At 40.5% G+C, this 14,200-nt stretch overlaps 1 protein-coding gene across 5 annotated transcripts in view; it reads left to right on the forward strand.

Annotated features, from left to right (window-relative positions):
• dst (dystonin) overlaps positions 1-14,200 on the forward strand; it is a 536,191-nt gene that overhangs the window by 341,985 nt on the left and 180,006 nt on the right. For all 5 annotated transcript variants that reach the window (XM_048596444.1, XM_048596445.1, XM_048596443.1 and 2 more), the window contains 2 exons: positions 2,358-2,675; positions 12,709-12,875. In XM_048596444.1, coding sequence (XP_048452401.1) covers positions 2,358-2,675; positions 12,709-12,875 — 485 coding nt within the window. The remainder of the gene's footprint in view (positions 1-2,357; positions 2,676-12,708; positions 12,876-14,200) is intronic.

The following is a 14,200-nucleotide window of genomic DNA, read 5'->3' on the forward strand; positions in this document are numbered from 1 at the left end:
AGCCCTCCATCCCTTGAATCATTCTTGTAAACCTCCTCTGGATTCCTTCTAATATCAACACATCTTTCCTTAGATATGGAACCCAAAACTGCTCACAACATTCCACATGCAGTTTGACCGGAGCCTTATACAAACCACAGCAGTACAACAGTGCCTTTGTATTCTAGCCCTCTCAAAATGAAAGCTAACATTGCATTTGCCTTCTAAACTGAACCTACATGTTAACCTTAAGAGAATCATGAACTACAACTCCTAAGTCCCGTTATGCTTCAGATTTCTGAAGCCTTTCCCCATTTAGAAAACAGTCTGCACCTCCATTCTTCCTACCAAAGTGCAGAACCTCACACTTACCCATATTATATTACATCTGCCACTTCTTTGCCCACTCTCCTAGCCTGTCCATGTCTTTTTGCAACCTCATCCCTCCTCAACATCAGCTGTCCCTCCACCTATCTTTGTGTCATTTGCAAACTTAGCAACAATGCCCTCAGTTCCTTCATCCCAATCGTTAATGCATAAAGTGAATAGTTGTGGTCCCAACATTAACCCTTACAGAACTCCACTAGTCACCAGCTGCAACCTGAAAAAGACCCCTTTATCCCCTTGTCAAAGGCCTTCTAGAAATCCAAATAGATCACGTTTGCCAGCTCTCCTTTGTCTAGTTTGCTTATAACTTCCTCAAAGAATTTGAACAGATTGATCAGGCATGACCTCCTCTTAACGAAGCCATTCTGAATCAGCCCTATTTTACCATGAATTTACAAGTACTGTGCAATCTCATCCTTAATAATGGACTGTAAAATCTTACCAATGACTGAGGCCAAGCTAAATGGCCTACAGTTTCCTGACTTGCCTCCTTCCCTTCTTAAACAAGTGGTGTTACATTAGCTATTTTCCAGTCCTCTGGGACCCTCTTCAACTTCAGCAATTCCTGAAAAATCACCACCACTGCCTTCAAATCTCCTCAGCTATCTCCTTCAAAACTCTGGGGTGTAGTCCTTCCGGTCTGTACGCCTTCAGACCTTTCAGCTTCCTCAGTACCTTCTCTTTAGTGATGGCCATTACACTCACCTCTGCTGCCCAACTCTTTTGAAGACCTCTCACTCGTGTTCCTAGTTTGCTTACTCACATATTTCATCCTCTCCTCCCTTATTGTTTTTTAGTTGTCGTCCGAAGGTTTTGAAAGGCTTCCAAATCCTCTGGCTTCCGTATATCTTCATTGCCTTGTTAGCCATGGTTGCCTTGTTCTCCACTGAGTATGTTTCTTGTTCCTTGGGATGAGTTTTTGCTGCGCTCCCAAATTACCCCCCAGAAACTCCTGCCATTGCTGATCCACTGTCTTCCCTGCTAGCTTCCCTTTCCAATCAACTCCGGCCAGCTCCTCCCTCATGTCTTTGTAGTTACCTTTTACTCAGTTGTAATTACAATCTGATTCGGGATTCTCCTTCTCAACTACTGGGTGAATTCTATTATATTATGGTCACTGCCCTCTAGGGGTTCCTTCACCTTAAGTTTCTTATCAAGTCCGCTTCATTACACATCACCAAATCCAGAATAGTCTGTTCCCGAGTGGGATCAACCACAAGTTCCAAAAAAATCATCTCGTAGACAGTCCATGAATTCCTTTCCTTGGGATCCATTACCAACCAACACTCTCTCTCTCCTCCTCTCTCTCTCCCCTCTGTCTTTCTCCCTTTCTCTCACCCCTCTCCCTCCCTCTCCCTCCTTTCCCCTCCCTCTCTCTGTCTGTCTGTCTGTCTGTCTGTCTGTCTGTCTCTCTCACTCTCTCTCATCCCCTCCCCCCTTTCTCTTCCCCATGTACCCCTGGTGATGCATTTTATTTTGGGATTGTCCATCTATGCAGGGTAAACACCTGTCTAAACCCTCTCGGCCATTGACCAGGGCAGCTGCTCATGATGCCAGGATGATTGTTGCCCCCTTGCCTACCTCCATTTGCAGGCTTATCTCCATTCCTTCTAAACACAAAACCTCCTTATTTTCCCAAGCACTATATTTATAATAGTGTGGCACCCAGTGAATCAATTATTTATGTTAATTACTACTATAACACAATTAAATGAGGCATCATACTGCACAGGAAAATATTAAATATAGAAGACTAAAAAAGCACAGCTTTATAGGGGACCCTACTTTCCAACACCTGTGAACATGTAATGCAAGTATAAGACAATACCCTCTATCTCTACACTGATGCTCATGTTGTCTGTGCCTGGAGCACTATTTTGTTGTTGCTGAGTGGATTAACAAGATATCATTGTAAGCATTTGCTATGGTTTGTAAGTGCTTAAAATAACCACTCATTCATAGAGTTGAACACTTGTCCTATTTTTCTGCAGGTACTGGAACAGAACATTGCCAGTCGCCAAAGCAGTATTAGCGCCATTAAAGAGAAAGCCAACAAGTTCATAGCAACAGCAGATCCAACCACTGCCTCTGAATTGCAAGCAAAGGTGGATGAACTTGCCAAACGGTTTTCTTCAGCCAGTGGCCGACAAAAGGAAAGAACAGCCAAACTGGAAAAACTCAGAGCCAAAGTGGAATTTTTCGAGAAGACTTACCAAAAAATTGAGCAGTTTGTAACCAAGAAATCTCTGTCTCTCCCTGAAATTGATGGACCAGGAAAAGATCTTGCTGAACTCTCACACCACATGCAGGTAATCAAGTGTTTATTCGTGCACGTGGAGATGGGCAACTGTCACTTTGTACAGCTGTGGGATTTCTATGACAGTAATAGACTGGCACTTTGTTTTCAGTTGTACTCAAACGAGACTCTTTTTTGCATGATCACAGAGTCACATTTCAAAAACTTATTTTGCTTGGATAAAAAAAATGTCTTTCTTAATGTGGTCTGTGCAAAGTAATAATCAAATAAGCAAAGTCTTATACATCTCTGTTGCTTTTGTAAGATTGAGGTGTATGAGACTGCTGATCAGCTGGCAATTCCAAGGATCTGATCTATTTTCCATTAAAATTTTACTATTTAGAAATTAACTTAAAAACTGTCTACCTGAAAATTGTTTACTGTTTTTAGCAGTAACTTAAAAACTGCTTATAAAAGCAAAACCAAGAAGTTTGGGTCAGTTGTATAGTCATTGTTAGGTATTGATTTGGCGTGGTTCATCAACAATTCCATTGTAATTCCAGGAAGAACCAGATAGATCTTGGTCTTTTCATCCAGTAATGTAATTTTCTCTTTTCCTTGTATGATGTAAAGCCAACCTTAGCAACTTGTCTACTTGATTTGTATTTGCTCCTGATGAAACATGGATCAGCAGTCTTTAATGCGACCTGAACTGGGATGAGGAGGGGAACACGGTGGTGTAGTGGTAATGTCATAGGGCTAGTAATCCAGAAATCTGTGCATTAATGTATGCACCTTCCATTATACATAAGTGTGCCACACAGTGAATTCAACTGATAATTTTAAGCATCAACATAATCAGCTTAATTTTTAGTAAACTCCAAATTATTTAGCAGATGTAGTCCAATCAGAAAATTGCATCTAACGTCCCTCAAAATATTTTGGGTTTTGATAGCATGGGCTGGTTGTGCACAGTCAGTACCTTGCCTGTTGAGAAAATTCAAAATAACATGCAGTTTGATACAAGCTTCCAGCGTTTGGAACATATGGCCTCCATACATTACATCACACTGGAGTCACCAGCTTGAGTCAAATTTAATAAAGTTTGGCAGTTAACTAGTTGTCCTTACACTGGTGCACTCTCCATGGCAATACCTGTACCAATCAGAGTACATTTGCCATCCAGTCAAATGTTTAAGCCACTGGAACATTCATTTGGCAACAACTATTTATTGGGGTAGCAAAGTGTAGAGCTGGATGAACACAGCAGGCCAAGCAGATTATTTAGATTATTTATTGGGGTTCCTTGATTGTGATCTATAAAATATCTGACCTCTTCCTTTCTCCCACACACACTCACCGTGACTAACCCACAGACACACTCTCAGCACATACATACACACTCTCAGCACACACGCAGCCATACCGTGCAGACCCAACATGCATACACCCCACTAATATGCTTTAGGTTGTTCCATTCATGAATTCAACTTCTGTTTTCAACTGTAACTCAGCAACTGACTATCCTCCCTCCTGAGTGGAGGACTGTCAATTCTGGTTGAATGGATCCGTGAAGGTTTCAGCACTATCCCCAGATTTCTATTGCACCACCTTGACAAAAAGACCACCAACGCCTCCTATAAATAAACATGCTCCAGAAAAATTGTGCTTTTATTTTTAACAACGCGTGTACTTTATCTCAAAGTGTGCCCAGGCAATTAGTCTTTAATTCTACGATAATACTTGGAGATTGGCAAAAACCAGCTTATTGAGAGAAATCACTAAATTTTATTGTCTAGATTGGGATGCAAAGCCCCTATCCTTTTTACTGCCTTCCAGCACCACAGTTGATGTCCTTTCTTAACCCACTGTGATGGCCTAATGCCATTTCTATTTGTTTCATGCCAATCATTCAATTGAAAATACACTGACCTGACCAATGAAAAATAATGAAGTGATCTCAGCAGCATTGTTATTTCTTGGCTTGTCATCGGCATAGCCAAGTTTATTATTATTGCTTGGCCAACTTCGTACCAAGTCTTGGCTTCAAGGTTTGCATAAACCACAATCAAGCTTTTCCTTTTCAGTGATGTGACAGCTTTGTTCATTTATAGAATCTTACAACATAGAAGGAAACCATTTGGCTGTTGTCCCTGTGCTGGTTTTAGAGATATCTAATTAGTTCCACTTCCTTGCTCTCCCTCCCAAACCCTGAAAATCTTTCATTTCAATTATTTATCCGTACCCCTTTTAAAAATTAGGATCGAACATGCTTCCACCACCTGATACCACTATTTGAGAAGTGAGTTAAAACATGTCCATGGAACTGTACAACCAGTCAGCTTAACATTGGAAAAATAATGGAATCCCTACCAAGTAGAGATTAGAATCCCTAGAAATTATAAATAGAACAATAAATATACAACATGGATTTCAAATCGGCAAAGTCTTGCTTGACCAGCCTTATTAAATTTATTAAAATATACAGAATATAGGTATACAAGGTTAATGAAGTAAATGCAACTTGTCAAAAGACCTTTAATAGAGATTTTATATTGTACTAATGATTTGGGTCAGAGACTGAATCCAGGGGACAAGTAGGAGTATGAGGTAGCTAAACTGGTTGTAAGACAAAAAGCAGGAAGTGGGAATAAGGGGTAGTTATTCACTGTGATGGTAGGTATAAAAGGGTGTTCCACAAAATTCAGTGCAAGCACAACTGTTCACAACTTGTTCCTTAATGATTTAGAATTTGGAACAATTTCTAAACTAGCTGACTCCAAATTGGGGAGAACTGTTAATATGAGAAGGTCTGCAACAAATGACAGGAGACATTAATTGGCAAATGAAGTTCAAATCTGATGAATGTGAGGTGTTAAATTTTGGCAACAAAAGTAACAAGCTGAAAATCTAAATGGGCTGTTGGAGCAAAAGGACCTGGGAGTCAGTGTATTCAAATTCTAGAGTGGTAAGAGAGATTGACAAGGCCATTTTTTAAAAGAAGTAAACCAAGCAGTCGGCTTTACTCCTAGAGGGACTTACTTAAAAAGTAAAGCTGATATGCTAAACTTGTACCAAACCTTAGTCAGACAACAACTAGAGTACTGTGTACAATTCTGCTTATCATCTAAAAAGATTTAGAGGCACCCATTAGAAGAGGATGAACAGGCTGGGTCTTCTTTCTCTTGAAAAGTGAAGACCGAGGAGCGATCTGTTTGAGGTCTTTAAAGTTATGAAAACTTTTTGTGAATTAGCCAAAAGAGATTGTATCCATTCATGTGAGAAAGTAAGAATAGAGGCTATCAATACAATATAATCCACAGGAAATCAAAAAGGGACCTCAGAAGAAACTTCTTCACTCTCAGAGAGGTGAGTTCGTAGGACTCACTACGACAGTGTGTAGTTGAGGTGAATACTGGAGATGCATTTTAGGAGGAACTTGACAAATATAAGAGAAGGAGGGGATAGAGGGTCGTGCTAATAAAAGTTAGATGACGAAATGTGGAGGGAAACATGAGTGGACTACAGACAGCAACATGGACTGATTACACCAAACACCCTTTTTTATTATATTAACTCTCTTTAAGTTTTCATTTAAGCAGTGCATTTCAGACCTTGCTAACCGGCTGCAATTTAAAGAAAAACTTTTTTCGTATCAAAGAATCATAGAATCCCTACAGTGTAGAAACAGGCCCTTAGGCCCAACAAGTCCACACCGACCCTCAGAGCATCCCACCCAGACTCAACCCCCCCAACCCATCTAGCCTGAACACTATGGGCGATTTAGCATGGCCAATCCACCTAGCCTGCACACACCTCTGACTCTTTTTCCCAATTTTCTTAAATTTATGTTCTTTGTTTTCTGATCCTTCCACCACCAAAACAGTCTGTTCTTATTTACTGTACCAGAACCATTCATCCTCTTCAATACCTCAGTCAAATCTCCTCTTCATCTTCTCTGCTCTAAGGAAGATAATCCCAGCTTCTGTAGTGTCCCACAAACATGAATCCCCTGATTCCTGGTGACATCCTAGTAAATCTCGTTGGCACATTGACCAACCCTTGGCGGCACTGCCCAGAATTGAGCCAAACTGTCTTCAGCTGAGGGCTAACCAATGATTTAAAATGGTTCCTTGTGGTGACTTCCACTTCATTAGAGGTACAGTGCAGAGAAACATCAAAAATTTGGAATACTCAGAATGACCAACTGTTCGGATCACTTTGTCCTTGGTTCAAACAGTCTGTTTCCACTACCGAGGGTCCTAGTAACATTTGGAACTTGCTGTAGAGCAGCTCAAAAACTTTGCTGTAATCCATGGTGGCAAATCCACCTGGAAACAACAACTCCTGCTGAAAAAGGAGTTCCATTTCCAAGCTACAGTTGCTTCCCAGCTCAGTGAGTTTGTATAGACTGGGGCTAAGAAGAAAAGGTGTAATTGGGCAGGAAAATATAAAAACTGACATTTCTGTGACCTTTAGAATCCTGTTGTTTTATTCTCCTCAAAAGGAGTTGAGTGAGTACTGAGCTATTGGGAAGTGCCTACAGCGTTCATGTATGAGTGGATCATAGGAATGATCAAACCATAGCAATTTGCTGAGATTTCCAAGTCCTTTAGAAGGATCATGGATTAAGTTCTGGCAAACAGGGAAGAAATGGGAAGAATAAATATGGTGAGAAAATTATGGGGCAGAGTGAAACAACTGAAGTGCATAACAAACAAAGTGAACTCCAGTTCCAGATTGACCAATTGCTTTGTTGTTACAGTGTGCTTAAAATGTTGTTTCGTCAAAGATGTAAGTTGACTGGGTAAATAACCACAGAATGGAACCTTGATGCAAGGTATTGCATTTTGGTAAAACAAACAAGGGCAGGACTTATTCAATTAAAAGCAGGATCTTGAATAGTGTTGTAGAACAGAGACACCCAGGGGTTCAGGTACATAATCCTTTGAAATTTGCATCACAGGTAGACAGGGTGGTCAAGAAGGCATTTAGCACGATGCCTTCATTGCTCAAATCTTTGAGTATAGGAGTTAGGCTATCATGTTGAGGTTGTACAGGACATTGGTGAGGCCTCTTCTGAAGTACTGTGTGCAGTTCTGGTTGCCCTGTTATAGGAAGGATATTATTAAGCTAGAGAGGGTTCAATAGAGATTTGCCAGGATGTTGCCGGAGGGTTTGAGTTATAAGGAGAGGCTGGATAGGCTGGGACTTGCTTCACTGGACTGTAGTGGGTTGAAGGGTGACCTTATAGAGTTTTATAAAATCATGAGGAGTATTGATAAGGTGAGTGGGAGGTGTTTTTTCTCTAGGGTGGGGGATTTCAAGACATGGGAAATGCTTTTAAGGTGAGGGAGAAAGATTTTAAAAAGTCATGAGGGGCAATTTTTTTTACACAGCGTGTGGTTCGAATGTGGAATGAATTTCCAGAGGAAGTGATGGATGCAGGTGCAGTTAAAATGTTTAAAAGACATTTGCATAAGTACATGAATAAGAAAGGTTTGGAGGGATATGGGCCAAGTGCAGGCAGGTGGGACTAGTTTAGTTTGGGACTGTGGTTGGCATGGACTGGTTGGACCGAAGGATCTGTTGCTGTGTTGTATGATTCTATGATTCTGTCCATTGAGTTCATGGCCTCTGCAGAATCTGGTTCCCCTGAACCTGAAGACGTTCTGTCCCTATGATGAACAAGAAAAGGACAGGGTTTCTTTTTGCTATTCTCCAGATGATTAGAGTGAAAGCAAGGATGAACCTGCATTTCCACACTGTTTTTGACAACTTCAGGATGTCCCAAAGCATTTTGCTGCCGATGAAGCAATTTTGAAGCGTGTTTACAAGAGCCATGGCAACTAAAACCAACACTGTGATGATTACCAAATAATCTGTTTCTTTAAGTGAGGTGATTTGAAGTGTAAATATAAAACAGAACACCAAGGACATTTCTCTGGTTTTGATTAGTGCAAATGGATTTCTTAGATCAGAAAGACAGCATCTCTGACAATGCAGTGCTCCCTCTGTACTGCATGGAATGTCAGCCTAGACTATGGGTTCAAGTCTCTAGAGTGGAATAAATACAGAAAGTTTTGGAAAAGTTCAGCATGTCTGTGCATGGGGGAACAGAGTTGGTGTCTTGAGGCAAACATGATCATCTTTTGAACTGTCTCTGGAGTGGGACCTGAGCCCATAACTTTCTGAAACAAAGGTGAGAGAACAACCCCCTGAGTCCAGGCTGAATTCATAGTGAATTTTGGTGTGTACTTAGAAAGCACACAGTTACCAGTTATTAAAGGAGAAATTAGAATCTAGCTTTTGTCATGCTGTGTTGTAATTTAGTGCAATGAGCTCGCAGTCACTGGATGGGAGAGTGAAAATGGGAGATGGTAAAATTTGCGTGTTTATTAACATTTTATGTTCATTTATTTTATGATATTTATTTATGTTCATCATTTCAAGAAACAACAATACCTTATATTTACATAGCATTTTTAAACAAATAAAATTTTCCAAAATGCTTCACAGAAGCCTTATTGTCATCAAAGAAAGTTCAACTCTGAGCCACATACAGAGTCTAAGGCTTGAGTCTGAAGGAACGTGTCAAAGGAGGAAAGAGATGCAGAGAGGATTAGGAAGCTTAGTGTCATGACAGCTGAAAGCATGGCTGCCAGTGGTTGGATAAAGGAGATTGAGTATCAGATTCTGTGCTAATTGCTCCAGTGGAATGTTTTGGCTTTTTGAACTTGTATCTATGGGAATAACTTATCAGATACCCACTTCAACAAGTTAATATCTTTTGACGTGTGCTGGGTGGCTGTTCAAAGCTTTAGCCAGTGCCTATAATATGTCCAAGCACTTTTTACAAACACTGAAGTCAATTGTAGATACTGGTGAGGCAGTGGTCTATGCGGACATTCCAATTAACAGCAGACATAAGCCATTTGGCCCTCAAGCCGACTTTGCCATTCAGTAAAATCACGGCTGAATGCGTTTAGAATTTCATATTCCTGACTATTCCCAATAACCTTTGATTTCCTTGCCTGACATGAAATTATTTACTTCCATCTTAAAAATATTTATTAACTCTGCCTCCATCATTTTCTAAGGCAGAGATTTACTCTGGGATTGGGCCTCCATTATTCACAATATTCATTAACAACTTGGATAATGGCATAAAAAGTCAAATATCCAAATTTTCTGATGACACAAACTTGGGCAGCATTGTAGACAATGTTGACAACAGCATAAAATTATTTCAGGATGCTGATAGATTGGATGAATGGGCAAAGCTGTGGCAGATGAATTTGAATATAAGCAAGTGTGAGGTTATCCATTTCAGACAGATAAAGGATGGATCAGAATTTTTTTTTTAGAATAAAGTTAAATGCGGTGGATGTCCAATGAGATTTGGGGTTCAGATGCAAAGCTGTTTAAAATGCCATGAGCAGGTGCAGAAAATAGTCAATGGAATGGTGGCCTTCATATCTGAAGGGCTGGAATATAAGGATAGGGACATTATGCTGCAGTTAAACAAAACCCTAGTTAGACCCTAATTATAGTACTGTGAGCAGATCTGGATACCACACCCTAGGAAGGATGTTTTGGCCTTGGAGGGAGTTGGGTTTACAGGAATGATACCTGGGCTTCAGGGGTTAAATTATGAGAAGACATTATGCAAATTAGGCCTTTATTCTCTAGAATTTAGAAGGTTAAGAGTGATATAATTGAGATCTTCAGGAAATTAACAGGGAAACATAGTGTAGATAAAAATAAACTATTTCCACTGGTTGATGAGTCTAGATATAGGGACATAGTCTCAGAATTAGGGCCAGGCCATTTAGAAAATACTGCGAAATGCAAAGAATAGTGGAGGTTTGGAACTCTCTTCCCCAAATGGCAGTTGATGCTAATTCAATTGTTAAATTTAATTCTGAGATAAATGATTTTTTATTAAACAAAATTTCATCAAGGGATAGGGGCCTAAGTCAGGCATCTGGATTTGGGCACAGATCGGCCATGATCTTGCCTGCTCTGCCATTCAGTAAGAAGGTCTGAGTGGCCTACTCCTGTTCCTATGACTTCTGGCTGGCAGAAGGTGAGTTTTCTGCTCTCTGGGTTTGTTCAGCCTGGGTTAGGCCCCACTGCTGCCCAGTTAAGTGCCTGATTGTCACTTAGTTCTTCAGGTCTTCCTGAAAAGAGGCAGTGGAGGGCTCTCGCTGACTCTCCAATTGATAGTTTGATCCCTGTCACCTCCTCTACCACCTTTTGTGTCATTTTTCCCAACTTGAACAAAGTTCATTTTCTTTTGTTATACAACATGTTTGTAGTAGCTACTGGGATATCTCATTATCCAGATTGATATGTAACCAGGTTTCACAACAACAATGATTACTCTTCATACTACTTCATTGTGTTACCCAAAAAACTTTGGTAACCCCATTTTCTTCTACATCTACTTCAGGAAATACTTTTATCAAAAATCCGTAACAAATTAACTTTAAAATCCCCATTATTTCTACATACGCCATTATATTTCCATGCATGTCTGTTTGTTTAACAATTCTCGTCTCCACTAGCTCTTGTCAGCATTTGCCATTACCTAATCTCTACCTTTGTTGCTGCTATAATCATCCACATCACTGGTCCCCCGTTACCCCGATCACACCCATATCAATCGTGATCTGTGGTTACTAACACCTCCTTCCCCATATCAATAGTCTCCCATGGATTTCCATCCTTCAGCTCACCCAGTATTCTCTGCTCAGCATCTGACCCCGCACCCTTCTACACCTGAACTACATCACTTCCAATCTCCCAACAGCTCTGATTTACAATTTTTCTCCTCTAATCTAAATCTCATCAGGACTTTACACAGTCTATGACCAGCCCCGTTACCCTCCCTAAACTCTGTACCTGTAACTGCAGGCTTTTCTACATTCCTTGTTCTTTTTGCCTAACCTATGTGGCCTAAGGGCTGACCATCAAGGCCAGGGACTGTGGAGTTCCCTACCATAACTCCTTCACCACTTTCGCTTCTCTTTCAAGATCAATCTCTTAGGCTGATCTGTTGGACTGAGCTCCTAATGGACTGTGCTTTGGTGTAGTTTCCATTTTAATTGCTACACTTTGTGGGCCACTTCAAATCATTTTTCTACACTAAAGGTCTATATAAAAAGAAGCTATTATTATTTTTCTAAAATAATTTCCTTTCCACTGATATAGATTACTTATATCCACTTACCATCCACACTTACACCCAGACTTTTACTTAAGTCAGACAAATGCCATCTGTTTTCCACTACCACAGAAGCTAATTGCTTAAAACATATGAATCATGCTGACCATTCAGGCAGTTCAGTTAGTACATAGCCTGTACTTAGCAAGTTTATTGAATTCAGACAAAGTTGTGTCTCTGAACAATTTCACTTAGTTGTTCAACATTTTGCTGAAATGTGGTTGGTGATAAGATTCTGATTGGGCAGCGTGGTGGCTCAGTGGTTAACACTGCTGCTTCACAGCACCGGGGACTCTGGTTCGATTCCAGCCTTGGCTGACTGTCTGTGTGGAGTTTGCACATTCTCCCTGTGTCTGTGTGGGTTTTTCTCCAGGTACTCTGGTTTCCTCCTACTGTCCAAAGATATGCAGGTTATGTGTGTTAGCCATGGGAAATGCAGGGTTACAGGGATAGGGTAGAGGAGTGCGTCTGGGTGGGCTGCTCTTTGGAGGGTTGGTGTAGACTTGATGGGCCAAATGGCCTGCTTCCATACTAGGAATTCTGTCATTGCTACTGGGTAACAGTTAAGTGAGGCACTAGCCAAATGTGGACCTCCTGTCTTGTTCTTTAAAAATAAACTATTGGTTACTTAACTTACTTTGCTTTATTGTCCTCCAATTTATAACCAACAGATCAGGTTAACACCAACACTGCTCATACTGTGAGGAACACAGCTGCCTGGCCTGCTGTGTTCCTCCAGCTCCACACTGTGTTATCTCTGACTCCAGCATCGGCAGTTCTTATTATTTCATACTGTGAGGACTGTTTAGTGATTTGGCTGAACTGTACAGTTTATTTGACATTAGTATTAATTATAATTGTGGCACCTTTGTTACAGGAAATAAAAGCTGAACTATTGGACCAGAGTAAAGATCTCAACATATTAAATCAGTTGGCTGAAGAGCTAGGGGGATGCGCTACGGAAGAAGAACGGACGTGGATCCTCAACAATGTCAATGCTCTGTCAAAGCATTTTCAAGAACTGGAAGAGACCACCAAGAAAAAGTGAGCAGCAAACATTTAATTTTTGCAGCTAACATTTTATCAACATTGCCACCATGACAGTTTTTTTTTCCCCTTGTCGGTGACTGACGCTAGTATTGTATTTTCACGAATGTAATCTGTTGGGCGTGTCTGATTGAAGGACAAAATTGCAGAAACTCAGTCGTAATTTAACGAGCTCTGAATAAAATCTCACAATATTTATCAGTATTCAAAATCTCTGACTTCACCCCTGAACTACATACCTCCCAATCTCCCAACAGTTCTCATTTACAATTTTCCTCAAATCTAAACCTCTTTGGGACTTTACACAGCCTAAAACCAGCCCTTCATACCTATGACTATGGCCTTTTCTACATTCCCTGTTCTTTTTGCCTAACCTACATGGCCCTCAGTCCAAAATAAACACCACAAAAGACTGAAGTTCACAACGAGCTAGAGTCTCCTTGGATCTGGTTTAATCTTGGATCTCGGAGTGTCTGTTCACTCAGTCTCCTGTCCCGTGCACTCAGTATGTGGTCTCACACTCATCCCCTCATCCTGGCATTGTTACTTGAGACTCCCTTCCACTCCACATGTGTCTCTATCATTTTCATTGTCTTTTTCTTCTTTCTCTCTTCTCTTGCCTCTGTCTCTAACTATCCCCCTCATTTACATTCAGTCTCACATCTCCTCATACACTCTGATTCGCACAATTTGCCTTTCTGCCCCTCTTTTTGGCCATTTCACTGTCACACTCTCCTTCCAATTTGTCCTTACATGTTCATCTTTGTTATTTCAGTATTTTAGTTCCACTACTCAAATATTGTCAACTTGTTCCTTCCGCTGTGTGCAACGCTTTTCATTCCCATTTTAAATATTCAAGTCAATGTTTCTGCTCTATTGTACATGTACATTGGGATAGAATTTTGTAGGTGTGACATGCGGGTTAATTTAACTAGTTTCGACATCAATCTTGTTGACTATGACTTGTGTCAAAATGTCCTGAGAATGTCGTCAGCACATGGCAGGCAGAGAATACAAACCAAAGCAAAAATATGGAAATGGACTTCACCAGGTTGGGTAGGAATAAAATGTAGCGAGAAATCATGGTGGTTCTTGCTGATATGGTTTGAGTCCATCAAACCCTAATTTAACTGATGGAGTAGGTTGCACTCTTTCAGACCTTACTGATAGACACCAGTGTCTGTCATCCACCACAACTAAATAAAAAGTGTGAAGAAAGGTTTATTTCATTTTTCCACCCCCATCAAGGTTTAGTGTGATTAATTAATGGAAAGATCTATGACTACTGCATTCCAATTGCAATGAATCAGAAGGCAGATGAT

Source organism: Rhincodon typus, chromosome 5, assembly GCF_021869965.1.
Source record: "Rhincodon typus isolate 14 chromosome 5, sRhiTyp1.1, whole genome shotgun sequence".
Taxonomy (NCBI): domain Eukaryota; kingdom Metazoa; phylum Chordata; class Chondrichthyes; order Orectolobiformes; family Rhincodontidae; genus Rhincodon; species Rhincodon typus.